The following is a 26,542-nucleotide window of genomic DNA, read 5'->3' as shown; positions in this document are numbered from 1 at the left end:
CAGAGAGCAGCTACTGCAGAAGCAACTGAGTTTGCAGGCATCCTAGGTCCTCTTGGATTACCATCAGTGAGTGAACTCTAGTCCGTTTCTGGGACCAGGTTGGGCTCTTCATACCTCTTCAGTCATGTTGTTGTTGAATTGGCTCCAGCTGGAAGAAAAGGACTGGCCAGCTGGAGGAGTCCTCCTTTGCTGGGGGAGCAGAGCAGGCTTCCAGCCAGGAGCATGGTGCAAGCTCCCCTCCTCACCCCACCCCGAGAGGGCTCTGTTTCAATGCGGCTGTGCGTGCTCCCCACGGAAGCAGGGACCGGCCTGCTTCCCTCTCCTCTTTGAGAGGCAGCTCTGGCTTTGTGCTCCCTGCTGATCTGAAGCAGGATATTGCCTTCCCTTCTGCATAGACTGGAAAGACTCAGGTACCTCCGTCCCCTGGCTCTGAGATCAAGCCAAGGGGACTTGGACTCCTTCTTGTCCAAGGCTTAAAGGAGTAGAGATGAGCCACGTTGCTGTCCCCAGTGCCCCTGCTAAGCTAACGATCCCCCTCTTGATCTCCTCGGCCCTCTGCCTCCTCCCTGGTGTCAGCGAAGTGGGCGCGCTGGAGCCTGGGGGATGCCCACGAGAAGGGTGAGGAGCGCACGGTGGCCCAGCCCTGCTGCGGCGCGGTCTTTGAAGGCCTTCCTTGCTCTGCTGCGCTCGGGAGCCTGCCGAAGCTCTTGCTTGGCTGAAAGCCCAGGGCGGGAGGGAGAGCTGTGGTTACGGGATGCCGTAGTGCCTTTCATCTCCACGGTGGCTTTTGGGCTGCTCGCTGTCCTCAGCAATTTCAGCTCCTCTCCCCTTTGCGTGCTTCCCCCTCCTGCCGCCCTCCTCGGAAGAATCTTCTGGGGGAAGAGGCCAGTTACCAAGAAAAGCCATTAGGGTCCCGCTGGGGCAATAACCTTCCGGTTTTATTTCAAGGGAAAAAAAAAAAGACGATAAAAATGACATGTCACCAGCTCCTGCCGCTCTCAGCACAGCTGCTGAACCGAGCGAGACCTTCCCGAAAGGACCCGCCAACTCCGCGGAGCCGCCCGGGGGCCCCGAGGCGGCAGCGCCGTCTGCTTTCGGCATCCCCGGGGGGGCGGGAGCCGCGGCGGGGGCGGGCCCGGGGCGGAGCGGCTCGGCTCGGCTCGGCTCCCCGCCCTCCCCTCTCCTCCCCTCGCCGCGCCGCCTCATGGAGCCGCACGGGCCCGGCAGCGTCCTCTTCGGTGAGCAAGCCCCGGGGGGGCAGGGGCATGTGGGGAGCGAGGCACGTCGGGGGGAGCGGAGAGACGGGGCAGGAGAGGCACGTCGGGGGGAGCGGAGAGATGGGGCAGCAGAGACACGTCGGGGGGGGGGGGGGGCAAGAGAGAGACACGTGGAGGGGACCGAGGAGGGGGGAGGGATAAAGAGACCTGGGGAGTGACGGGGAGCCGGGATGGAGGCAGGAAAGGGGTTGGGGGGGTAGGAGAGAGACCCGTGGGGGAAGTAATAGACGGGGGGGGGAGACGCGTGGGGTGCGATAGGGACACGTTGGGGGAGGGGCGAAGGAGAGACCGGGGATAATTAAGAGCAAAAGTGTGGAGATGGGGAGAGACAGGTGGGAGGGGGTAATAGAAATGTGGGGGGGGGGGGGGCAGTGGGGATAGACACGAGCCCGGGGGGCGGCGCGGGGGCCGCGCGTGGCCGGCTGTGGGGCCGCGCGCACGTGGCGGCGCTGCTGCAGAGAGCCACGTGGGGCTCCGCGGGGACTTGTGGGGCCGGCGGGGGTGGGGTGGGGTGGGGTGGGGGGAGGCAGCCGCTGCCCCTCCGCGCTCCCCCGCCAGCCTTCGCGTGGGTGCCCGGGGCGGGCAGGGCCACCCTGTGCCCTCCCCTCGGGGCTGCTTACCGCGACGCGCCGCCCCGCGGCGCTCCTAAGCGCGTGTGCGGGCGGGTTTCAGCCCGGCTCCTCTCCGCCGGCGCGGCACGGCACGGCCTGGCACGGCCCGGCACACGTGCGCTGGGAAAGGGAAGCAGAGCAATCCCCGAGGCCTTTTCTGCACCTGGCTTTCATTCCTCGCCCTGCCGAGCTGCATGCACGCATGCATAAGCCCGGCTAAGAAGCGGTCTTGCCCTGGGCCGTGTTTGCAGAGAACCTCTCTTTCCGAGGGCTCCGGCCTGCGTTTTTCCTGTCTGCTTCACGTGGGTGATTCATCCTGCAGCGAGCAAACACGCCCAGGGCGTTTCGCCTTTCTCTTCCAGCTGCGGCTGGCTAAATCCTGATCCTAAGAGCAGAAGATGTAATTTTGCGCTGTCCTTATTCTCGAAGCAGCCCGATCCGGGGGAGCCAGGTTTTGTGCCTGTAGGGTGCTGCGCTGGGTAGATCGTACTCCGTTGCGCTTCACCCTGAGTGCCCTCGTCTGAGGCTGCTGTGCATTAAAAATAAACGTGTTTTGGGGATGCCACGTGCTTATCTGCCTGGGCTGGGACTCTCCCTGGGAACCACGTGTCTGCGGCTCTTCAGGGCCCTGCAGTTACTTCAGCTTTTCTGATCTTCGGTTCCCAGGCTGTGAGCTGACTGACAGTGCCAAATCCTACACGTTCAAGGTGGATGAGGAGGATGACTCCGACCACATTTTGGCTCTGTCTGTGGTAAGAGAGATGCGGATTAGCTGCGCTTCCCCTCTTCGCTGGCAGCCTGCAACCTCAGGCCTCCTTGCCAGGCTCACTCCTCCTTGGCTGGAGAGCTGGACGCTGCGCTGAGGCCTCTACGGTGGCTGCCCCGAGGGCAGGGTGCAGGGCTGGTGCTTTCCTGCTTCCTGTGGAGGTGCCTGAGCAAAGTCATCAGAGCCTGGAGGCAGCTTGTGGCTGCTCTGTGGGGGAATCCTCCAAACATGGGGCAAAAGAAGGTGTTTTCCCTTGCGTTGGACCTTGCTGGGGCCTTGCAGCAGAACATAGGTCCCCACCAGATGAGTCTCCGGCCTGCTGCTCTCCAAGGCCAGGTGGAGTCAGGACTTTGTTCGTTTATTTCCTGTCTCTGTCTGGGGGTCACTGTCTGTCCTGGGAATGTAGGAACTGCCAGCACAGATCAACAGAAAATGCAGCCCAGATGCTGTATCCTGAGGCAATTGCAGGAACAGCTGTCCCAGGTGGAAAAAGCACAGAGCCCCTTAGCAGGCAGTAAAGGGACAATTGCTGCAAGGAGGGATTTGTGCTCCCTCCAGGAATTAGCAGTCAGTCTGGGCCTTCATGCAAAAGAAATTCATTTCCATGTCTTGCCGTTATATGTAGCAGTGTCCTGGTATCGCAGCTAGGCTGGAAGCATTGCTGTGGTCACTCGTCCCGAGGAGAGCCCCAACTGTCCCTGCTGCGTTCCCTGGGAGGGAAGTAATCCACAACCTCTGCTCCCTCGCAGGTCTGCCTCACAGACGGTGCCAAGGACGAGTGCAATGTGGTGGAGGTTGTCGGGCGAAACCACGAGAACCAGGAGATCTCTGTGCCTGTGGCGAATCTGAGGTTGTCATGCCAGCCCTTGGTAAGAGGATGTCCAGGGGACTCGGGCAGGGGTTGCTGCAGGGGACGCACATCTCTGCATCTGCACATCTCTGTATGTTTGTAGACCTTTCCCTTAGGATCCTGACTGCGAGCTAGTCTGTAGTTCTCTGGGAAACGGCCGGAATAGCCATGGCCTGGCTGCAGGTGCCCCAAGAGCCTCCTGGGGTGCGCACATGCTGCTTCTGGGCTCAGTGGGGTTGGTCCTGACTCCAGGTCCCCCTCCCAGCCCTGCATCCTGTGGGGCAGCCTCATGGGACTGAAGCGCAGCGCCGTGCCGTCTCGGTGACAGCTGTTTGCCTTTGATGGGTGCAGAAGTGCAGCTCTGTAGAAGATTTGTCCTACTAAACATTTGCCTGGAGGACAGACATAATCATTTTTGGTAGATAGGGGTTGTGTGGTGGGGACTGGGAAAAGGAGGCACAGAGGGGTGCAGTCTGGGCTTAGTAGGGGGGGTGATGTGCTCTGTCACCTCTCCCTGGTCTCTGTGGAGACAATTCGGAGACCAGATTGTGCCCTTGCTCCCCTCCCTGCGCCTGTGGTTATTGCAGGGCACCAGCACTCTCACCACCCCACTTTCTGCCCAAGCTGAGGCTGTATTCAACTGGGGTGTGTGCCCTCTTGGGCACTGTGGGACCTTCTGCTTTTTGCCTCTGCTACTAGTAACTCCTCCTCTCTGCCTCTTTGCAGCTAAGTCTAGACAACTTCCAGCTTCAGCCTCCAGTGACCTTCCGCCTGGCAGCAGGCTCTGGCCCCGTGCACCTCGCCGGCTGGCACCAGATCAGTAAGGACCTGTGTGTGGGGAAAAGCTCAGGAGGAGTGAGGGATATTGAAGGGCTTCATCCAGTGCTAACACCCGTGGGGAAGCCCCGTTTCCCTGGGGTGCCCAGGGGAGATGCCCCTTGGTGCTGCTCAGTGCAGACGCTAAATGCCTCCTCCAGCAGCGTGACCCGTCTGCACTGTTTCCCTGGGGATCATCTTGTTGGTGTTGAGCTCTGCTCAGGAAAAGGGTCTGGATGACCCACACTGTCTCCTCTTCCCATACCTTTCTGTCACCATTCCCATCTGAGACTTTCCTCCAGCTGGGACATGGCCTGTTGCCCATGCTTGTCAAGTATCTTGGGGGCAAACTGTATTTTCAAAAGTGGGTAATAGGGTTGTCTGTCTGTCCCAGCTCACAGGGAAGATGTCTCCTTTGAGGAGGAAGATGACATGTCTGAGGAGGAAATTGCTGCTGTCATGCCAGCCAAGAAGCAGAGAGGGAAGCAGTAACTGGTCTCCTGCAAGGTGAGGGACTGGGCAGCTCTGGAAGAAGCATCCCCTGTGGGAAGTGCCGTGGGTGGAAGCTGTCCTACCGTGCAGTGGTGGTGTGGAGAGGGCACTGCTGCAGGAGGCTGCTGGTCTCAGTCTGGTTCTTCCTTCTCCAGGTACTTGCTGAGATTCCTCCTTAGATGGTTTTTACCTCGGACACCTCTTGCCAGGACCTCAACTTTTGCTGCTTTCTGCTGTAACTTTTTGGGGGCTGAGGGGCAGGAGCTGCTCCCAGCACAGGGTGGCCCCTCTCTCATGACCCTAGGAGTCTGATCCCAAAATAGGGATCTGGTTGGTGCTGCTGGTACCTCCCCTCTCCTCTGTCTCTGTCCTGGGAGTCAGGGATGGTGGAGAGTTCTTTCTTGTCCTGTGCCTTTTTGCAGTCTTGGACCTCTACTCTTTGTACCCCTGTCATCCTAGTTCTTAAATGCCCAATCCTGGCCCTTTCCCCAGGGGCTGGATGTACAGCCAGAGGTGGGAAGTAGTTTCACTGAGATTTTTGGATGTTTGCTTTTCTTTACACACAGCTTGATAGTTTTTACACAGTCAGAAGTGTTATGTGAAACCAGAGCTCAGGCTGCATCCTCATGTGCAGCATGTTGGGATGGGGGCTCAGAATCTATCCATGGTTCAGGGGAAGAGGCTGGGTCCAAATCCTTTGTAAAGAATGTTTTTTACAGTTTGAATAAAGGTCTCTCAGGCATCAGCTCTGGAGCGGGGGTCACTGCTGGCTGTCACATTCCTCCCGTGCCCGCTGCAGCGGGAGATGCTCCATAGTGTCCAGACCCCCTACACCTGTCTCCCTTGATCCCTTGAAGATGCTGCGGACCTTGCTGGAGAGGCCCCGGGTCCCCTCTGTCTCCTTTGAGGGCTTTGCATGCTTGCGTCCCGTGACCAACTGGTTGCTGCACTCTAAAGTGTGAGGGAAGGGGCAGAGCTGCAGGTGGCTCTGCGGAGCAGGGACCCAGCTCCGCACGTGCTCTGGTAACCCAGCTGTTAGCAACATCCTCCTGCCCTTGGCCGCATCCATGCTTGTGCTGTGGGTCAGCCTGTTTTGGTGTTCAGATCAGAGAGGCCAGACTCGCTCCTCACCTTGGGCACCTGCTGCAGAGCAGAGGAAACACTGGAGGCTGCAGAGGATGGAGCAGGTTTGAGCTTTGGCCTCTCCAGGGCTTCTCTCCGTGACTGAGCATGAGGAGGGGCTGAGCCTTTCCGTACTCTGGCCAGGCAGCACATCCTCAGAGGCTGATCAACCTGCTGGTCCTGTCCTCAGTGCGTCTCCAGCGGCTTTCCTGCGTTCAGGCTTTGTGTGCCTGGCCTGTGGGTCAATGTCTGTCCTGGGCCTCCTTGTGTGTGGCACTGGCTGTTGTCCCCAAGAAACACCACGTACTGTCCAGCCCCGCAGGCCTCCGGACAGCGAGTGCCTCGGGCCACGTGGTCTGCTGTGGGAAATCCTCCGGGGTGGATCCTCGGCTTTGACTGTCCTGGATTGTGAGTGAGGCTGTTTCTCTCCTATGGAGCCTGTGATGTTCCCCTCTGCATCCAGTACCCCACCATTTCCTTCTGGCCAAAGTTACCCTTGGGTCCTCTCTGCATGGAGGTGGCTCTGATGCCCCATCCTGCCCTCTTGCACCCCAAGAGAACAGGCAGCAGGAGCAGCCCTGGCTTAGCAGAGGGGAAAGGGCTGTTTGCAGCCCGACGCAATGGTGCTGTGCCGCAGGGACTGTGCCTGGTGTTGATCAGGACACATCAGAGGACAAAGCCGAGCAGACTGGAGGGGCTCAGCCCCCTGTTTGCATGCAGCATCCTGCCAGCCCCCTGCAGCGTGGGTGGAAGGTCCCTGGAGGCAGCCCTGGCCCTGCTCCAGGGGTCTGGAAAGAAGCAGCGGGGGTTACCCCTGCCACCCTGGAGGGCACCTGAGGCATGGGGGAGCTGGGGTGGGGGGGAGAGCATGAGCACCCAGCCAGGCCCTGCCCAGGCTCTGCCGGGCCGTGGCAGCGGAGCGTGGGGCCGAGGATGCTGCGGTGGCGGGCGGGCCCGTCCTTGGGGACCGCTAGATGGCAGGCGGACAGCGCGGTGGCCGTGCACACCCGTCTCCCAGCCCTTGCAGAGGGACTGCGCATTCCAGCCGACTCCGGGCTCCTCTCCGGACCGCAGGCCCACCGGGGGCTGGCAGCAACGCTTGGCCGTGCTCCCAAGTCCGGGGGGTCCCTGGGATGCCATGGGCGTCTGACGCTCCCGCCCGCTCCGTCGGTGTCTGCGAGGAGCAGCGTGCCCAGCGCTGACCCTGCAGAGCAGGAATCAGTGCTGGCTGGTTGCCAGGACCGTCCTGTGGACCACACCTCCCTATAACCCCGTTCCAGATGTACCGACGGAGCCAGGTGAGACTGGTGCCCACAGGGAACTCTGGATCCGGGGCTGTTTCGCAAAGGCACCAGGCCGTGAGGGTGCAGCACTGGGAGGGAAGGCACTGTCACAGGCTTTCTTCTTGCTCTGCTGAGCCATCCTATGGCAGGAGGTTGTGTGGGCAGTGAGATACCTGGGGCTGGCTGTCAGTGCCCATGTGGGCTTGTCCTGGGGGAGGCGGTGACAAGCACTGTGAGATCCTCAGCAGATTTTCTTGCCCAGGAGAGGTTTCTGGGGAACGTGCTGATTCAGCACCCTTGGCTGGAGGGATGCAAGAGCTTTTCTTCTCTGAGAGCTGGATATGCATGAGTGATGCTGGCAGGGGCCAGCGCACCGGTGCCTTGTGCCGATGGTGCAAGAGGGGAGTTAAGGGATGAAGAATGGAGCTGTGGCTGTGTTCGGACCAGGACTGGTTCCCAGCCCTGTAACAAGATGGCACAATCAGGATCTTACAGATCTCCTTGGCTGTGTGGCCTAGGAGGGACTATCTGCAGTGGGACAGGCTTGTCCTGACTGTGAGACCCATATCTTCGTCCCTCCATTCCCACCACCCTGTGGCAGCTTGGTGATGCCAGGGTAGCTGCTGGGCTCTGGCAGGGACCAGTGGTAATGTGGGCCAAAGAGGGTTGCAAGGACGGGAAGGAGGGATGTGGGGTCTGGGACTGGTGAGCAGAGAATGGGGGCTCGTACCAGCAGGGGCATAGCCGAGGGGAGCTCCCTGCACCTGCCCCATTTGAGGCTGCCCCAAACTGCCCAGTGTCATCTGCAGGGGCCTGGTGAGACGGATGGGCTGCACTCCCCTCTCCCCCAGCCCCAAACCCTCCTGCCATCCATGCAGCAGGGACCGTCACGAGGCAGCTGGGCGCTTGGAAGGCCTCGGGGCTGCTTGCGCTCAGCCAAGGAGTAGCTTGGTTCGGGGGGAGATATGGGGTGGTAGATCATTTTTAACCAGGCTGTCCTGGAAGGGCTGGGCTGGGGGAACGAGGGGAGGGAGCCGACACAGCTCGGCCCAGGCAGGGGTGCTACAGCCGCCGGCCAAACGGGGACGGGACAGGCAGCACAGGCTGACGAGGAGTATTTTGCCTCTTAAGGAGTAGAAGGAGACGGTTTCAGGGCCCTCCCATGGGTGCCAGCTGGTCCTCAGCTCTGCTACAGGGAGATGCGGGGCAAGAGGGGCAGCCTCGGGGTGCCCCATGCAGGCATAAGCCCCACAGATGGGGCAAAAGACAGTGTTGAGGGGTGGAAACTGGTGCTGCTGGGCCTCTTCCTTAGTGACGCTCGGGAAGGTTTTGTCCCTCCGCTTTCCCAGCAATGTCACTGCCTTGATGCGCCCGGCTCTGGGAGAAGGAGATAAATGCCGCGCTGGCAGGCGGCTGGGAGGGGGGCTGCGCTCCCGCACAGCACTTAACGGGGAAGGATGGGATTACAGGGGTCACGCTAGGTGAGCAGCTTCCTTCGCGGAGCTGATGGTATCAAAGCAGGTGCCCCTGGCTGCAAATACCTTGGGCAAACAAACAGGGCTGTCTAAGAGCAGGTGAGCTCTGGCACAGGCGGGCTGGGGGGGGACGGGGGGCTCCCCGCGCGCAGGGAGCGAAGCCTGGGGGTCCCGGCGTGGGGGCTGCCTTCTCTGGCGTTAGGTGGGAGAGGGGAAACAAAGTTGTTGCGTGTCGTGTACGTAGGTGGGCTGCCCGCAGCGGGGACCCTGAACGCTGACGGCTCCAGGGACGGATCCTCCCCTGCTCCGGCAGCACCAGGGGACCCTGGCCGAGCCGCCTAGCAGAGAAACGTGGCCGCGGCCTGGCCCGACGTGGAGGTGGGCTCTGACAGAGGACCGTGCAGCCGCCTTGCAGGGCGCTCGGCCGCCCTCCCTGCGCCAGCCTGCCGCGCTCGGCCGGGGGCTCGGGCTGCTCGCTGGCACTGAGCAGCCCCCCTAATCCGTGGCTCAGCTGCCTGCTGCCAGCAGTTCCCCGGGGATGCTCAAGCCTGAGCTGTATTTTAAGAGAGCAGGAAGGCCTCAGCAGGGTGCTGGCTCTGTGGCTGCTGCTGCTACCTGTCCCGGTGTCCCTGGAAAGCCCCTGTCTGTGTTGGCTACTGCCTGTAAGGGCTTTTGGTGTGAGGCCTCCTGGCCTCCCCCAGGCTCCGCAGGTTTGGGGAGCTGCTCTGCTGAGCATGGGCAGACAGCAGCTTTCCTGACGATGCCCCAGTCCCTCCTTCCCCAGGCGATTTTCCATCCCCGTGGCTATAAAGCCGGCGCCGGGACGGAGGGTGGCCGAAGAGGCACAGCCGTGAATCGTGCTGTAGGTGGGGCTGGTCCCCTGCGCCTTGAGCTCGGCATCTGCTTCCCACATGCGAAATGGGGCAATGCTGCTCTTCCCTGAGGATGCGAGCGGTGGCTGAATGCAGAGCCTGGCGATGGAGGGGCGTCCTCGGAGATGGCACGTCCCCGGTCATCCCAGGCTGCAGCAGCATCTCTGGGAGGTAGGAAGGTCCCTGCTGGTGAGAGGCTCCCAGAGTGCCCCTTCCCTTAGCTTTCGGGTGACAGGCTGGTTTGACGAGCTCAGCAGGAGGAGAGGGCAGTAGTGGGGCTGGCATGGACTGCTGAGCCCACCTGGGGCTGAGGACAGCCCCAGGGATGCAGCAGAGGGGTCTCCAGCCAGGGTCGGGCTCCCTTGCAGTCGTCTCCTGTGGAGGCCCTGGCCAGCCCCACGTCAGGTCAGTGGTAGCAATGTTGCACTCAACGGCCATGTCCGAGATACCCAGAGGTCACAGGTGGCCTGGCCTCCAACCCCTCCACAGTGCAAATCCAATCACAGTGGCCCGGCTGTCCCTGATGCTGGTGGTGCTGTCACTGCTGGCCACGCTTCCTGCCAGGGGCTGGGGGCATCCCAAAGCAACCAGGCTGCTGTGCAGAGCCCCACGGCAACTTAGGACCCTTCCCTGGCTGCAGGGACAACAGGGACTCTGTGCTCCCCTCTTCCCAGCCCCACTGATGGCAGAGCCTGAGGCTGGATGGGCAGGATTTGGCCTCCATGGTGTCCTCACTGGTGGTAGCTCTGCATGGTGCTGCTACGTTGGGGTGCCGCTGCGTGCCCACAATGCCGGCTTCCTGCCGCAGGCTCTTAGTGGGATGCAGAGCCCCAAGCTGCAGCGCACAAAGTTATCAGGGCTGGATGCAAACGGCTGCTGCTCTCAGTGCTGGTGCTGATGAACGGAGTGGAAGAGGAAGCGTGTGTAGGTGACAGGGATCTTGTCTCCAGCAGGTCTGTCCTGTTGGACGGTGCTGCCCAGATCAACAGTGGTGAGGCAGGATGGTCCAGCAGCAAGGTTGGGTCCTCAGGAGATGGGATTTGAGTTCCCTGGGGAAAAGCAGGAGCAGTGTCACTGGAGAGCTGTGTGCTTGTGCTGTGCACTCGCTGCCTGGTCCGGGCTGGCCCCCTCTAGGCTCACAACCCTGACCTGTCACCACACACCCTGGAAAAGGTGTCTGCACTGCGGTGGGGGCTGGGTCATCTCGTAGGTGCCATGGCCACACATCCAGGATGGACTGGAAGCTCCTGCCTGAGCCGGTGCTGTATGGCTGGGGAGAAGCTAGTTACTGGCTGCAGGGATAGCTAGTTACCGGAGCTGGAGGGATAAGGATATGACTGGGATAAGGGCTAGCAGGGAGCTCATGGCAGGACCACAGGGGCCAGCCCATGAGCTGAGGGTCTGCAGCTGCCTGGGGTGGAGGGTGGAGAGGAGGTGTTATGGGTTGTGTGCCCATCTTGCCACCACATTGGAGATTCGCGCTCTCCTGCCCTGCATCCCTCCATCCCTCCTGCATCTCGCAGGGCCATGTGGGGTGCCCCAAGGCCTGGTTCCCTGGGGCCAGGGTCAGGACGAGCTGCATCTCCGCCAGGCTGGGATGTCAAAGGGGCCATAACCCTGGTGTTTTGCAAACTCCTGGGGTCAGTAGTTCAGCTGCCACTGACACAGGGGCCCGGAGACGCACACGGGCATTTCGGGTGGATGCTGTAAGCAAACAAACCAAGGTAGAGTTACAGCCGACAGCCAGTCCCCCCATGCCCCTCCCCACCCCACCACTGTTAGCTTTAGGCTTAAACCCCCCTCCCCGGCTGGGCGCAGGGGTCCTCTTCTTGAGAGGAACCCAAGCAAAGCCACTTCACCCAGCTCTACTGACTGGGAGCAAGGCTAGAGCTGGGCAGTAGCTGGGGCTTTGTTGCTCCCTGGCTCAGCTTCCTGTGGTCCTGAAGCTCCTCTGAGTCTGTCTTATGGAGAGGACAGTGACCCCCCCAGATGCTGAATGATGGCTCCTACCTCTCTGGGTGGCCTGCGGAGCCCTCTCTCAGCCTGTCTGGCTTTGCTTACCCTTCCCAGCCCTGCCTGATGATGTTTGGCCAAAGGCCATGAGGACAGTTCTGCAGCTCAGAACGGGCAAAGGTTCTCCTGGTACCTGGGAAATGCTTTGGGATCAGGTCCAGGAGACTCCGTTTGGTCTGCGTAATGGGGTCAGGATTGAAGCTGAGCCACCTTAGCCATGTGCATGCACATCCTCATCCATGCAGGGCAACCTCCAAGTGATCCTGGTTCTCTTTCCTTGCAGATACTTGTGGCCCAGGGTTGCATCTCCCCATCAAAGCCCTCCCTAAGGCTCCGGAAGTTGCTGGGTGGTGTCAGATCTTTACCCATGCACCTGGTTCACCTCCAGACCTTCCACTGTGTCTCCTTTGTGTGCCAAGTGTGAATGCCAGAGCCAAACGCAGCAGTGACATAGACTCTATGCAGCAATAGAAAACCCCTCTGTGTGTCCATGGAGTGTGCTGGGGAGGCTCCGGCTGTGCCGGAGGGAAGTACGGTTCAGCTCATCATGCCAGGCACCGTTTCAGCCCCCTAGATCAAGGTCCTGTGAGTAATCTACTTTGTTTCTACCTGAGTGTCTCAATCCTTGGTGCCTTTCATGAGTGCCCAGACCTGCCCCCACGTCCTCCACTAGCACCTCTGGCCCCAGAGCTGGTTTGTGAGTGCAGCCCTCCACACCTCACTCCAAAAACCCACCCCAGCTCTGACTCCAAGTCAATGAGCTGCCAGCAGCATTTGTTCAGGCATGGCTTTACAAGCTATCCAGCTATGTCCGTCTTGGGAAGGGCCAGTGCAGAGCTGAGTGTCCACAGTTCAACTGCTGCTAAACTTGCCAAAGCGCAAACACTGCCTGTGGCTGTGCCTGGGGACCAGGAGCAAATCTGCCACGTGCTGAACTACACAACATGGAGACCAGCTCCCAGCTTGTCCTGCTGTGCTGACAGCCCTGCTAGTGGGGTGACATGAGCTCCTCTCATGAGAAGCAGAGACCAGCCAAACCCTTCCTCTAAACCACATGAGCATTGCTGCCTGGGAGTCGGCACATGGCCACACTAACTGTGTTGCTTGAGGCCAAGGATCACCTAGGCATTATTGAGACCAAAGAAATGCTCATCCTTGAGTCACTTTCAGAAGGTAACTAACTGGGTTATTGAATAGGCCAGAATCCCCTCTTTCAACACCATGTTCATACAACATGTTCCAGCCAACACACCACAAACCAGAGGGGACATTTAACCCTGTGCAAGATACATCTGGCTTCCTATGCCATTTACTATGCTGTGCAACACAATACCAGCCTGGTCCGGTCTCTGAATTGGGTAGTGTTTGGGAATGAAAGTGGTGGAAAGGCTGAAGGATGAGGAAAGAGCAGGAGGCATCCATGCAGGTGTCTGATGGCACCATTCTCTGGGAGGGAGAGAGTGAGAAAGTTGGTGCTGCAGCAGGTAACTGTGGCATGATGCTTTCTGAAGAGCGTGTGCACGTGTCTTTAGTTGGAACTGGCACTCAGGGAAGCTGATGGAGCCAATATTGACACCAAGACTTCCAGGAACATAGTCTAAAATTATGAAAGCAAGGACCGTGTTTCCAGGAAACCGCTGGGCAGGGAGAATGGAAGGCGATGAAATGGCCTCCAAAGGGCAGAGGAGGGAGCCTGGCTTCTTGAAGGGAAGTCATGAGAACAGACCGTCAAAGAGGAACCTAATGGGCCTCACATCCCCTGGTCGGTCCTGCGCAGTCTGTGTAGCTTCTGGGAGCTGGGATCAGAGCGCAGTGGTATTCTTCTACTCTGGCGTTCCCACCATGCATGAAACATGCCTTAAACCTGTTGCTAGTAATTGAATAGAGAGGAGAATTAATTGTGAGCAGGCTGTGTCTCCCCTCCCCGCTCCTCGTTTGCCCTGGGGGCTGCCTTGGCACTGTGGGTAGCGAAGAGAAGGTCATTCCCATGTAACACATCCCAGCAGAGCTCGTCCAAGTTCCTTCCCTTTGGGGGAGGCCAGGTTAATGGCAAGTGCTGGGATCGCCCCGGGCTGCCCAGCGCCGCTCAGCCATGCAGGAGCTGCTGTTGCCTCCGAAACGCCCCATTAATGCTGCGGTCCCTTCGTGAAGGATCAGCGGGCAGGGCTGGGGGCACCAGGCCACCAGGGCTTTGCCTGGGAAGGGCGAGGGTGGAAGGAGCTAGCATCTCCCTGGCTCTGCTGGGAAGCCTCCAAGCTTGTTTATTTTGAGGTGGCGAAGCCTGGTTTATGGCCAAGCATCCTCCAGGGGCTGGCTGTTAAACGTAGCAAGTTCTGGGTTTTTATGTGTTTTGGCTCTTCACCACTGGAGGGGAGAGAGATGCTCAGGGCAGGGCTGCCTGCTTCTCTGGCATCTGCCACCCAGGCTGCAAGGCTCTGGTGTCCTCGCTGGTCCCACAGTGCTGGCGATTTACTGGGGCCCCAGGAGTTATGATTCTTGCAATAAGCCCTTCTCCGCCAAGGGACAAAAATGTCCTGGTTGCTCCTCTGCCTAGGAGTTTCCCCCAGTAAAGGAATGTTCAAGTCAATCCTTTTATGGATGTTGTGCTGGCTGTCCCTCACCCCTAAGGTCTTCTAGTCCCCTCTCCTGATGTTAACTCCCAGATGGCTGGGAGTCCTTGCCTTCACTTGCCCTAGTCTGAACTAGTAGCCTCTTTAGTAGCAGTTGGCTTTGCAGCTCTTGGCTCTGCCTTCCTAAAATAAGTGTGTGAGCTCAGCCCTGGCTCAGATGAGACTGGTGGGGAAGTTTTAGGCTGATGCTCAGGGAGTAGTTAAGAACCCCTGTGCCTTGCTGGCCTTGATCTCCTGTGTAGATTGCTGGCATTACTCTGTGGTCTCTCATGCTGTAGTGGTGAGGGGCATCCACGGACCATTTCGGACTTGTCTTTTTCTCTCAAGTCAGGGCCAGGCAGGGGAGGTGCCGTGGAGGAAGTTGGGATGCAAAGGTGGAGCTAGGACCTGGATGGATGCTGCAGATGTGCAAAGAGTTTCAGTCCTGGGAGCGAGCAGGGACTGCGCTGGGGTGATCCTGAGTAGGGGGAGGCAGTGCCAAGGGGTGCAGGTGAGAGACCCCTTTTCACAAGTCCTGTTCTGCTCTCCAGTCTTCTCTGTATGGTGGCACAGGCAGACCCCCTCTTCTCCAGGGGGTCTCACAGCCCCTTGCCTGCTGCCCTCTCTATTTCCCCAACTCCACTACATGGCAGGGGTCAACCAGGACCATGGCTTTGAGCCTCAGCAAGAGAGGCAGCTAGGCAGAGAAGGGTCTGGCACACCCCACTCTCCTCCCAGCTCCTCATTGATCATGTCTGGCCACCTCCAGAAAGGACGAAGGGGCCAGCCATCACTTCACACAGTGCTGAGAGCTGCTAACCATTTCTGGGTACAGGACAAACTCAATTTCCCTGCGCGGGAGCCAGGGGGAGTCAACCCACTTGCAGCTGGCAGCAGATGTTCCTCTTGCTGCCCCAGGAGCTGCCCCCATGGCACCCTCCTGCCGAGGAGCTCCGTGCTGGGTGAAAAGGCAGGGGGACTGAGGTGGCAAGGGCTGGGGAGCAAGCCTGGATCCAACCTGGCTGGATCAAACATTGTCATGTCCTGATCCCTCTCTTAGCTCCTGCCTCTTAGTGTTGTAGTCCTGTGGTTCTTCAGCACAGTGGTATTTATGCATAAAACTCCACCCAGGGCTGGGCAGGCTAAGTGGATGTAGCAGAAACAGGATGGAAAAGGGAAAATGAAGCACAATTTTTGCCCCAGGGCCAGCCAGCAAGTTGGCAGTAGTTAAGGGAATAAACACTGGACCTTTGGTGTTTCAGGGTGTTCAGTGTAGTGGGTGCCACCAAGCTGAGGTGCTGGGGCTGCATCAGGGACATTGGACAGGAGAGCAAACAGGGCCATGCCTGCGATGCTGTCTCTGCCATGCTGTCCCCTGGCTCAGTCTGGCTGGAGTCTCCTTTGGGGTCACCAGCCCTACGTAGTTGTTGCCATCATGTGGACGTGAGTACCCTGGCCATGGAGGCACCTCAGGACTGAAGTATCATCTCTAGCCCTGGGCATCTGCTGTCAGCCGGGTCTGCTTTTGCAAGGTAAGCAGCACCTTTTGGAAGGGGTTGTATGGGGAGAAATCCCCTGACCTGGACACCCCAGCTCCAGGGGGGCAGGTGGGGGAAGTGGTGTTTCTACAAGAAAAGTGCCTTGTCCAAGCCCTTGCCACCTGGTGGGTGGCACGCAAATATCTGGTGTTTGATGTTTCATCCATAGCATTTAACACCTAAGCACATAAGATACATAAGCTATTCTCTGAGGAAGGCACATGTTTTTGTGACTGCCCAGCCTAAGCCCAGCCCCAGCTCTACAGATCAGGGCAATAAACCAAGCACTGAGGCACAAGGACAGGATCTGACAGGAGCACTTTGATGGCCACGGGGCAGGGTTTCTCCAATCCCAGTGACGTGTGGATGAGATCCTGAGCTTGCGAGCCAGGCTGTCCTCCAGAGGTTACAGCCTGACGGCTACCTGTGGTGGGGATTCACCAGGTCCCCAGGTAGCTGGAGTTCTTCTCCTGCCAACTCTGTAGCAGCTTGGCCCAAGGTCCAGCTGGGCTCAGGAGCACTAGGCTGGGGTTTCTCTTGCTCTGCAGGAGAGCCAGACAGGCCATTTAGCCTCAGTGTCTGGGGATGGAGAGGACCCTTGCGTCTTGGGCTGCGGCGCTTAGCTCAGATGGCCTGCAAAGGAGTGGATATGCAGATTGATTTGCTTTGGGCTTCCTTATGAAGTAGAAGGAGTTTTCAATGAGGTTTGCTTTTCACTTAAAAAAAAACAAAAGGGGGGGGGAGACAAGTTTCATTCTTCATGCAAACATAGATGACTCCTTGGTGAGCTGGAAGGCGGCTCTAAAAAGGCACCCAACTTCCCTGCTAGGAGCAAATCACAGCCATGAGCCTGGAGGCAGCAGCAGAGGTGGGACTAGCCCAGCAGCCTTCCTGCTGCCCGGTCCCCAACTGCTGGGGACCCAGTCGCTAGGCTGCTCGGATCTCTTCTGTGCCCAGAGGTGGGGCAAGCAGGAGGCCGTGGCTCTGGACAGCGCTTGCCCCGCGCCTGAGGATGGATGGCAGCAGCACCATCTGTCATCCAGTGTCAGGTGACGTGTGCCTGCCCCTGGGTGATCCCGCACCGACTTGGTTTTACAGCCATGACTGGCACTTGAGCCTATTTGTTGAGGGCAGGGGGCACCCGGAGCTGTCAGCTCACGGCTGCCTCTGACCCCGTACGGGATGCCGTAAATCTCCTGGTCGAAGCCAGCCCTGGTGTTCTGGACACGGTGCTGCTGCATACCATGAGGCGGACGCGGCCTGGCCGGCACAGACGTGCGGTTCGTGCTCCCCGGCATTTGCAGGCTAATGCACAGCCTGACCTTGCACCCGCCGGAGGTAAAGCAGGGGTGGCCACTGAAGAGCGAGAGCAGCATCTGCAAAAGGGAGGCAGTGTCTAAACCCCTTTGTATGTATATATATATATATATATGTATGTATGTATGTATGTACGTACGATTGTTTTAATTTAGAGCGTCAGGAGTAAGTGTTGCCTTGGTTTTGCTGCAGATCTCCTTAGGCAATGCAGAGAGATGGATATGGGGCACTGTCTCACCCTGGCCTTGGAAAGTCAGCTGCTACTATAGTTTAACACGGGGGAGGTTTCTCCCAAGTGTGTGCTAGGCTGGCGAGTTGAATGTGTGAGTGTTTGCTGCCCGTGGAAGCTCTCTCCTGGTGCAGCTGAGCAGATTCAGTGCCAATCCTGCCTGTACTCCTGGTGTTCCTAGTCATCCAGGTAAATGCAGGCTCAGCCAAAAGCTTCTCTGTACATTTCGGAAAACATCCTTCCAGCCTTCCGCCTCAAGAGAAAGGGAATAAAAAGGCACAAGAGGCTGAATGTGTTGGAAACTGTGGCCAGAAAGAGACGGTTGCCCCCTGGGCAGGGGAAGGGGTTTAAAGATGGGCTGTGCCAGCTCCGACTCACCGTCCTGTGTGTTTAGCAGGTGTTTTAACCCCTGGGCACTCCGGCTGTCACATTCCTCCTGGGATGCATGTTCAGGGCTGACGGCCGGCAGTGTTTCAGAGCGAAAGGCTGGTGTGCGGTGAGGCGCACGAGTGCTGTGGATTTAAGGTTTGTGGGCCAGTGGGTGCCTGAGCAAGGGGGAAAATGAGCAAGTTGGGTGTCAGTGTGTGTGTGTGTGTGAGAGAGAAATGCCCTGTCTGTGACTGCAGGTGGCTTGTGCCTGGGTGTGCAATGTGGGGGTGTATTTTGGGAGAACAAGCGTGGGGAGAGGAGTGTGTGAAGGGCTGCATGGGTCTGAGCTGGGGGCTCACTCTGCACAAAGTAGTGTGTGTGTGGGTGTTCATGTAGGGCTATGTGTGCAAAGGCTATGCGTGTGTGTGTGTAGGGGGGCAGGGTGTAGCTGCGTGTGTGAGTGGAAAGGTGTTTGTGTGTGAGGAGCTGTGTACGAAGGGCTGCAAGGGCGTGGAGCGCAGTGCAGTGTGTGAGACAGTATGAAGGGCTGTGGAGGGGGGCTGTGTGTGCGTGGATGACACTATGTGCGTTGTGTGTGTATTTTCATGCATGTGCAGGGGGCTGCAGATAGGTGTGTGCATGCACGCGTGTGTGTGTGTGAGGGCTGAGTGTGCATGAAGGGCTCTGGGTGTGTGTAGGAGAGCTGTGCACGAGTGTGCGTATAGGGCTGTAACGCACATGTGTGTGCAGGAGCGCTGTGGGCATGCGTGTGTGCAGGAGGGCTGTGCACGGGAACGCGCAGGGCTGTGCGTGCGTGTGTGCAGTGGGGCTGTGTGTGTGTGTGTGCGCGGCGGTGCGGGCCCTCCGCTCTGTCACTCAGAGGCCGGCTGACAGGAGCTGCCTTTCCAGCGGCGGCAGATAGCGCTGATTGCTGATTCGAGGAAACAAAATAGCAATTGTAATTATGGGCTCTGATAAGATAAAGGAGGGCGCGGGGAGCGCGGGGACCGGCAGCGGGGCACGGCCGGCAAATTAGCAGCTGTCACTCAGCGCCGAGCAGGCGGCGCCGGCCCCGGCCGCGGCCAGGTACCGGCCCCGGGGGCCGCCCGCTCGCCCGCCGCAGCCCCCGCCCCGGTGCGCAACAGGTGGCGGGGCCGGCAGCGCCGGCGAACAATGCAGCCCGCGCTCGCCCCGTCGGGGCTGCGGGGCTGAGCCCCAGCCCGCCGCCGCCGCCGCATGGCCCCGCGCCGCCGGCCCTGACGGCGCCCGACAGGTAAGCGCCCGCCCGGGCCCCGCTGCACGGCCGCCCGGCCGGCCAGGGGGTCCCGTCCCGTCCCGTCCCGTCGGGGGTATTTGCTCAGCGTTGCTCCCTCGCGAAACTCCTGCCCCCTCCCCAACCCCTTTCCTTAATCCGTTTAATGTCTCGCACTTCCAAGGAGCGCTTGCGGGCTCTGCCCCAATCCACACTGCCCAGCGGGAAGAGCGCGTCTCGGGCGCCCGCCCGGCCCCCAGCTCCCACCCCCCCGGCCCCCAATCCCTTCCCGCAGAGGGCCGAGCCCTTAAACCCCGTTTCGCAGATGGGGAAACTGAGGCACGGGGAGGAGAGGGGGTGCCGCCGGCGGCCGGGCGCGGAGCCCGCAGCAGCGCCTCGCCGTGCGGCCGGCCCGTAACGCCGGCGCGGAGCCTAGGGGCACCTGGCCGGGAGCCTCCCGCTCGGGCAGGTACCGCGGGGGCCGGGCCGCGGCGGAGCGGAGCGGGGCCGGGCCGGCGCTCCGGCCGCTGCTCGCCGCGGGGAAGCTGCCGTCCGCCGGGTGCCCTCCGCCTGCGGGTTGCCCCGGTGCCCGCTGCCGCCGCCGGGGCGCACGTGGGTGCCGCCCCCCGCGCCGTGCCCGCCCCCGGGGCCGCGGGCCCGGCCTCCCTGCGTGCCGGGGCTGGCACCGGGGCCGCGCTCCCCTCCCCTCCCCGGGGCCGGGGAGCGGAGCGGGGCGGGGGGCTCCCCGCGGCGGGGGGCTGCCGGCCGGGCGCCCCGGGGGCTGGGCGGGCGGGCGGGCCGGCGGGGGCCTTTCCCCTCTGTAGCCGCTTGTGCCCTCCTTTCCTCGGGGCGAGGACGCGCCGGCAGGGCGAGAGGAGCCGAGGCAGCGCCGCGCCGCGCCCCCCGGGCGCTCCCCGCCGCCGGGCCCCGGGCTGCCGGCCCCGCCGCGGCGCCGCGATGGACCCCTGCTCCTCGCTCTTCAGCTACGTGTGAGTACCGGCAGCCCCGGCCCTGCCTGCCCGGGCCCGCAGCCCCTCGGCTCACACCTCTCTCCTGCTTTCTCTCCCCCGCTCCCAGGTTAATGCACTTGTTCGTCCTCTGCCTGCAAGCCCAGGTAAGTGCCCGCCGCCCGGCTTTGTTCGCCCCTTGGGGAGGGGGCGCGGGGCGGGGGGCGCGCCCCGAAAGCTGCCTCTCGGGCGCCCGCGGCCGCCGCGGAGCCCTCGGGGCTCGGGAAGGAGGGAGGAGGAAGACTTTAAAACACAAAAGTCGCCCGGCTGCGAGAGCCGCAGGCGGAGGGAGCACCCCGGGCTGCAGGATGCGGGCTCGAGCGGCGCGGCAGGAAGTACCCGGGGTTTTGAGCAATTGCGGAGCGCTATTTTTAAGCAGTTTTAGGATTCCGCCACCCTCCCCCCGACCCCCAGATCGCCCTGTGGATCCTCCCTCTCATCTGGGGTTGTTTTCTTACCTTGTCGATAAAGCAAAGTGGAATTAAATAAAAAGGACCCCCCCACCTTCCTTACTGAAGAGTGTAGGTTTTGATCCAGCTTAAAATTGTCAGACTTCAGCATCGCTGGTTTGTATCGCCAGAGACAGAAGTGTCATGAATAGATTAAACAGCCGGGCAGAGCTTGTGCAACACCCGCATACCAGCAGGCACGCGTCGCTGGGAGCGGTGTGCTTTCAAACACGGGGTGAAGCCCCCTCATCCCCCAGAGATCACAGGTGCAGAAGCTTTGTTTAAAATGCTCCTAAGGGTTTTCTTTCCTTTTTTTTTCTTTCTTTTCTTTTTCTTTTCTTTTTTCTTTTTCTTTCTTTCTTTCTTTCTTTTTATTTTTTTTTTTTTGAAACTTGGAAAAAAAAAATCGAATTTCCAGCCCCAAAGCAAAGGGAGCAAAAAGCTGGGAGCGAGCAGTTGTATAAAAACATAGCTGTAATATTTTGGAGTATGAGATGGAGACCAAATAGCAGCATGGCTAATGACCTCTCCTCCACATGGTACCCTCATCAGAGCCGGAGAGAGAATCCTGCTGTATTATCCAAAACCCGTCTATAGGAAACACACATGCACACGCAGAAGGAGAGAGAGGGATGACATTGTCAAGGAGAGATATCTATATAAGTCAGCTTTGGGAGAGCAGCAGCTTTTGCTTTTATTGGGTTTTTCTGTTGTTGTTGCTGTTGAAGCCGGGAGGAAATCTTCCCATTTGATGTGGGGGTGGCAGGGGGTAGTCCTAGCCTCCTGATGTTGAAAGGAGCTATCTCCCAACATTTGCTCAGAATACATCTTTATAAATGTCAGGGAGAAGCGAAACTTTCCAGACTTAAAAGAGGGATTTGAGACGAGGGGGGAAAAGACTTCTGTGCAAGCTCGCGAGCCAGGGCCGAGGTTGGGGGGGGGGGGGATTGGGTTTGGCCAGTCATGAAAATCACTTAAAGCGCGTGATCCTAAGTGCAGGAGCGTCAGACTCGGTTCTGGAGTTGACGGGCTCAGCTGCTGGTCCGAGGCTAAAGGGTTTGGAGTGCCGGGGCTGGGAAAAACCCCCTACACAGGCACCTAACAGCTGGCTGCTGACGAGGGGATGTATTTGCACACACGGCATGTTAGTATCCTTAGGTTTTTCTGCCATTAAACACCCAGTCCAGGGCGTAGTTTCCTTACATCTCTTGTACCTTCCAGCTCTGCTTTATCTGTGAGTTAAAGAGAGCTCACAAAGTGGGGCATTTGGAAGGAAATGAGGGACACGGAGGAAGGGCTGTGGAATCAGCTGGAGCAGAGGCTGGGGCAGGGAGAGCGGCAGCCTGCTCCCGCAGAGGGCGGAAAGGCATGGCACGACGCCGTCCGTTCCTTGGGGGGAGAGCCTCTGCCCGCGCGGCACGTTTTCCCCTGGCTCCTCTCCAGAGCCCGGCCTCGGCTCCCGTCCCAGTTACTCCAGCGCCAACAGGGACCGCCGAGTCCCGGCGGGGCCAGGGAGCCACCTGCACCGTTCCGGTTAGGGCACGTCAGGAGCCGGCCCGGCTCGGTAAAGGGCTCCGATTCCTGCCTCCCGTTGATTAACGTGTCACCTCCTCGGGAGGATTTGCCGGTGTGGTACGGACCACCGCGGTGCCCAGCGGGGCTGGCTCCCTGCCACCTCAGCCCAGGCGCCCCAGAAAACCCGGCCAGAGGCCGGCGGTCTTTGCTCAGCCCATTCGCCCCTCTGAGGAGTAGAGATTGTAATGGTGCGTTGTATATTTTTTAATTTCCTAAAGGTAACTGTTCAGTCCCCACCTAATTTTACACAGCATGTGAGGGAGCAGAGCCTGGTGACAGATCAGCTCAGCCGGCGGCTCGTCCGTACCTACCAGCTGTACAGCCGGACCAGCGGGAAACATGTGCAGATCTTGGACAACAAGAAAATCAATGCGATGGCAGAGGATGGGGATGTGCACGGTAAGGACACGCGACGGGAGCGGGCTGGGGGACGGGGAGGTGTCGGCAGTGCGGCGATGGACGTTTTCCGTCCTGTTTGTTAGCCAGAAATCATTAAAATCGTTCGGCTTGCGGGGTTGCAAAGGGAGAGCGTAGGGGTCAGCGACAGCAGCTGTGGGATTCGAGGTGAGGGACTGGCGCTTGCGGGATGGGCTCCGGCCGTTTCCCCCTCTGCAGTCGCGTTTTGCACCTGACCTGGAGGGTTTGTGGATGCTGCTCCCTGAGCAATGCAAGGGAAAGAGAACCCCAAGTTTAAAAAACAAAACCAAGACCTCCCCAAATGGATACACTGCTGCTTTGGAAACCTTCCCTAAACTAAGAGCGCCCAAACTAGCATTTTACTGGTACTCCAACCCCCCCCTCGCCCCGCCAGTGCCTCCCTTTTCAAAACAAACCCCGGAGCGGAGGGTCGGCAGCGGGAGGCAGCGGCTGCCGGCAGCGCGGTGGCGGCGAGAGACAAAGCTGAGGGGGCTCCGGGAGCCCCCCCCCCGGCCCGCGGCACCCCCTCCGGGGCGCCCCGGGCGCTTTGATCGATCGCCCGCGTTAACAACGCGTTCGGACGGTCAAACGCCGGCCAGGGTCGGCGGTGTCAGCGCGTCCCGCGCCGCCGCGAGCCCCGGCCGCGCTGCCCCGGGGCGCCCCGATGCCGGCCCGGGCGCTCGCAGCAGGCGCCTGCGTTTGCCTGCCTCACGTGTAGGAATCACAACTGTTTTTCTTTGGTATTAGCTGCAATTTCCCTTTCTTGCTTGGGGAGATTAGTAGAAACACTTTTCTTCCTTCCTTTTTTTTTTTTTTTTTTTTTTTTTTTTTTTTTTTGTTCCCCCCCCCCTTTGGCTAAAAATTTCTTGATGAACTTTAAAAGTTCAAGTGAAGCCTAGATTCCAAGTGTACGATATTCCATATATATAACATTAATCTTTCAAATGAATTATTCTTACCCTTGAGCAGCTCTGGATTGAAAGGGCTTTAGCTAATTTCCCGAGCGAAAGCATAAAAAAAAAAAAAAAAAAAAAAGAAAGAAAAAGAAAAGAAAAGTTTGTCTCATTTTAGCCCTATAATGCCTGGATTTTAAAAGGCAGTTAGTGCATATTTAAATAACGACCTGGTTTAAATAAGGCCAGAAGGAGGGGACAAGTGGTGGCTCGAAAAACTCTATTAAAATATAATAAAAAAGGTTAAGCATTTGAAGAACTAAGGAGGAAAATGAGGACTGATCTAAAGCAGAAAGAGAACAAGCAGTTTTTCAGATGTAAAGTTTTAAGAGTTGCAAGTCTGTAAATGTTAAAATAGAGGTTCAGGATTGTTCTATATGAATCTCTAGGGAGGCCCCCATGTCTGGAAGAACTATTAAAACGCTTCTTACTTTCACCTTTTTTAACATTTCCTGAATACTTTCTCCTCTTTGCAGTCCAGTTGGGGGATCAAGTGTGTCTCGCTGCATTTTTTCAGCATTTACGTAGCCACTTTCCCTTCAAAGTTTTAGCATGAAACATAATTTTAGTGGGATAAATCTGTCACTTAAGTGAAAGAATAGAGTTGAAAATGTTAAGCTTCCCCCCTTAAAAGTGGTCTCCCCCAAAATGGCATTTAGAAATCCACTTTTGAAGGGAAAGAAAGAGCCCCCCTTCCCCAGGCCCTTCTTTCTGCTTCTTTTTTGTTGTTGTTGTTGGGTTTTTTTTTGATCTGATTTTTTGGGGGTGGGCGTGCAAAAGGGGTTGATTTATTCTTGCAGTTGACCCCTTTCGCCACGCTGACGTTTTTACAGCCGACTTAACATCGAGCCCGGCATTTTCGGTTATCTGTCTTGATTGTCAATATTTGATTGACTTTTTTTTAATTCTAAGCGGCGGCGGATGGCCTGCTGCGGCGCGAGCCGAAAGCGGCTGTAATCCGGATTAAACCTCTCCCCGGGCCTGCGCCGCCCTTCCCTGGGGCGGCCCGGAGGTGCCGCGTTTTATTTTATATTTTTATTTTATTTTTTTCCCCTCCCTCATTTGTGCGTTTCTCCCGTGCACGGGGGTTTCCTGCCGCTGGGGGCCGGCGGTGTCGGGGTTGCGCCGGCGGCAGGTTGTCCTCGCCCGGCGGCGCGGGAGCCGCGCGCCCGGCAGCCTCGAGTGGGGAGGCCAGCGCGGCCGTCGGCCGTAAATCACGGCCGCCCTTTGCAAAAAGGCCGAAAGGGGAGCGTCGGGCATCCTTTAAAGCAGGGTTTTGTGCTCGCCGGTCCCGCGGCCTCCCCTGCCCGCGCGCGTCCCTCCTTCCCTCTCCCCGCTCGCGCTAGCTCTCGGGAAGGAAAATCAATTCCCCTCAAACCTTTCACTGCCTCTGAGATTGATTTTTTTTTTCTTTTTTCCCCTTTATTTATTTATTTACACCCCCACGATAAACAGGGGCCCCTGTCTCAGCGCTTCATTTACGGGCGGCCCAAATATTCCCGCTTTTTCTCAGCCGGGAGCCCCTGCCTGGGAGCCGGGGGGGGGGGGGGGCTGACCGGGCAGATCGGCGCCGGCGGAGCTCACGGGGTGCTGGAGGCGAAGGAGGGGGGCTCCGGCGCGGCCCCTGCCCCGCGCTGGCCCTCGGGGAGGCCGGGAGCGGTGAGGGTGCAGCCGGGGCGGCCCCGCTCCGGGGAGAGGAGCCGGAAGGAGGCCGTCCCGTCCCCTGGGTTGTGGGGGGGGGGACGGGACACGCGGTGGGGCTCAGGCTCGCAGGGCGCAGGCATGGGACGGGAAGGTGACGGGCCTATTTATAGGCGGCCCCATCGACCCGCCGGTTTGCGTAGCTCCTTCGGAAGCGGATCGATCGCCTCCGTTTAAAATAAATAGATAAATAAGCGAGACCGAGTCGATGGGCCCTCGTGGAAGGCGCGAGGAGGGCGGCCGTGCCCTCCGGAGCGGAGGGGGCCGAGGCCGCTTTGGGTCTCCCTTCGGCGCCGGGCGCCCGTCGCTGCGGCCGCCGTGACCTCCCGCTCTCCCCTCCCTCCCCGCCAGCCAAGCTCATCGTGGAGACGGACACCTTCGGGAGCCGCGTGCGCATCAAGGGGGCCGCCACGGGCTTCTACATCTGCATGAACAAGAAGGGGAAGCTGATCGGCAAGGTGGGATTTTTTGGTGGGGGTGGGTGAGGGGGCTGCAGGGGCCGGGGAAAAGGCCGTGGGCAGCGCCGGGGGGCCGGGCACAGGGACGGTTGCGGGGGCTCGGCCGGCGGCGGGGAGCGAGGAGGGGCGGGCGGGCGGGCGCCGCTCCGGCCTCCGCCGACAAATAGGCGGATCGCTCCGCTATTCTCCCCGATTACACGGTACAAGCGCCGGGGACGTGAGGATGCTCCGCGGGGCCGGGCCCCCGGCGCGCGCCCGTCGTTAGTCACGCTCCCGGCGAGCCGCGGCGCTCCTCGCCCCCCACCCCCCCGAGCCCGCGCGCGGCCCCAACGCGGGCCCGCGGCTCCGCGCGGCCCCGACGCGCTGGGGGGAGCCCCGAGGACGGCGCCGGGCGGCATCCGCCCCCGCGGCCCTGCCGAGCTGCGCCGGCTCGTTTTGAAGGAAAAGTAGATCTGGGGCAGCCCTGGCCTGCAGGGGAAGAGGTGGGTGAGGTGCCCGCAAGCAGCCCCGCTCGGGGCGGCGAGAAGAAACCCCCCAGCCCGGCCGAGCCCGCCCGTGCTGAAACGTCTCTCCCTGCCCCGCTCAGAGCAACGGCAAAGGCAAGGACTGCGTCTTCACGGAGATCGTCCTGGAGAACAACTACACGGCGCTGCAGAACGCCAAGTACGAGGGCTGGTACATGGCCTTCACCCGCAAGGGCCGCCCCCGCAAGGGCTCCAAGACCCGGCAGCACCAGCGCGAGGTGCACTTCATGAAGCGCCTTCCCAAGGGCCACCAGACCACCGAGCCCCACAGACGCTTCGAGTTCCTCAACTACCCTTTCAACCGCCGGAGCAAAAGGACTAGAAACTCCAGCTCCAGGGCAGGCCCTTGACCGGCCCTGCCCTCGCCTCGCGCTGCAGGACTCGCCCGCGAGCTCGGGCTGTGTGTAGAGACTTTCCTACACGGTTATTAAAAAAAAAAAGGGGGGGGGGGGAAGGAAGAAAAAAAAAACTTGCTCTAGTTGTTGATAACTTCGCAGGGTTGTTTTGTTTTTACAAAAAAGAAAAAAGGGGGAAAAAAAGAGAAAAAAGAAGAGAGAGCCTCTATTT

At 59.5% G+C, this 26,542-nt stretch overlaps 2 protein-coding genes across 2 annotated transcripts; both read left to right on the top strand.

Annotated features, from left to right (window-relative positions):
* The first annotated feature begins 1,199 nt into the window (after positions 1-1,199).
* NPM3 (nucleophosmin/nucleoplasmin 3) lies at positions 1,200-5,557 on the top strand. Its single transcript, XM_062580312.1, has 6 exons — positions 1,200-1,238; positions 2,555-2,640; positions 3,404-3,523; positions 4,231-4,324; positions 4,715-4,827; positions 4,968-5,557. The coding sequence occupies exons 1-5, from the start codon at positions 1,205-1,207 to the stop codon at positions 4,810-4,812; spliced, it is 432 nt and encodes a 143-aa protein (XP_062436296.1). The 5' UTR covers positions 1,200-1,204; the 3' UTR covers positions 4,813-4,827; positions 4,968-5,557.
* Positions 5,558-19,848: 14,291 nt separating this feature from the next.
* FGF8 (fibroblast growth factor 8) lies at positions 19,849-26,325 on the top strand. Its single transcript, XM_062580248.1, has 5 exons — positions 19,849-19,880; positions 19,969-20,005; positions 22,141-22,321; positions 25,345-25,451; positions 26,038-26,325. The coding sequence occupies exons 1-5, from the start codon at positions 19,849-19,851 to the stop codon at positions 26,323-26,325; spliced, it is 645 nt and encodes a 214-aa protein (XP_062436232.1).
* Positions 26,326-26,542: the final 217 nt, after the last annotated feature.

Source organism: Rhea pennata, chromosome 7, assembly GCF_028389875.1.
Source record: "Rhea pennata isolate bPtePen1 chromosome 7, bPtePen1.pri, whole genome shotgun sequence".
Taxonomy (NCBI): domain Eukaryota; kingdom Metazoa; phylum Chordata; class Aves; order Rheiformes; family Rheidae; genus Rhea; species Rhea pennata.
This window is presented reverse-complemented; position numbering and strand designations above follow the sequence as displayed.

Bases quoted from the DNA above. Each gene is read 5' to 3' on its own strand.
- NPM3 (XM_062580312.1), top strand. From the start codon at position 1,205: ATGGAGCCGCACGGGCCCGGCAGCGTCCTCTTCG. The intron at 2,641-3,403 runs GTAAGAGAGATG...GCTCCCTCGCAG, and splicing joins ACATTTTGGCTCTGTCTGTG to GTCTGCCTCACAGACGGTGC. The intron at 4,325-4,714 runs GTAAGGACCTGT...TGTCTGTCCCAG, and splicing joins CGCCGGCTGGCACCAGATCA to CTCACAGGGAAGATGTCTCC.
- FGF8 (XM_062580248.1), top strand. From the start codon at position 19,849: ATGGACCCCTGCTCCTCGCTCTTCAGCTACGT. The intron at 19,881-19,968 runs GTGAGTACCGGC...CCCCGCTCCCAG, and splicing joins TCCTCGCTCTTCAGCTACGT to GTTAATGCACTTGTTCGTCC. The intron at 22,322-25,344 runs GTAAGGACACGC...CCTCCCCGCCAG, and splicing joins AGAGGATGGGGATGTGCACG to CCAAGCTCATCGTGGAGACG.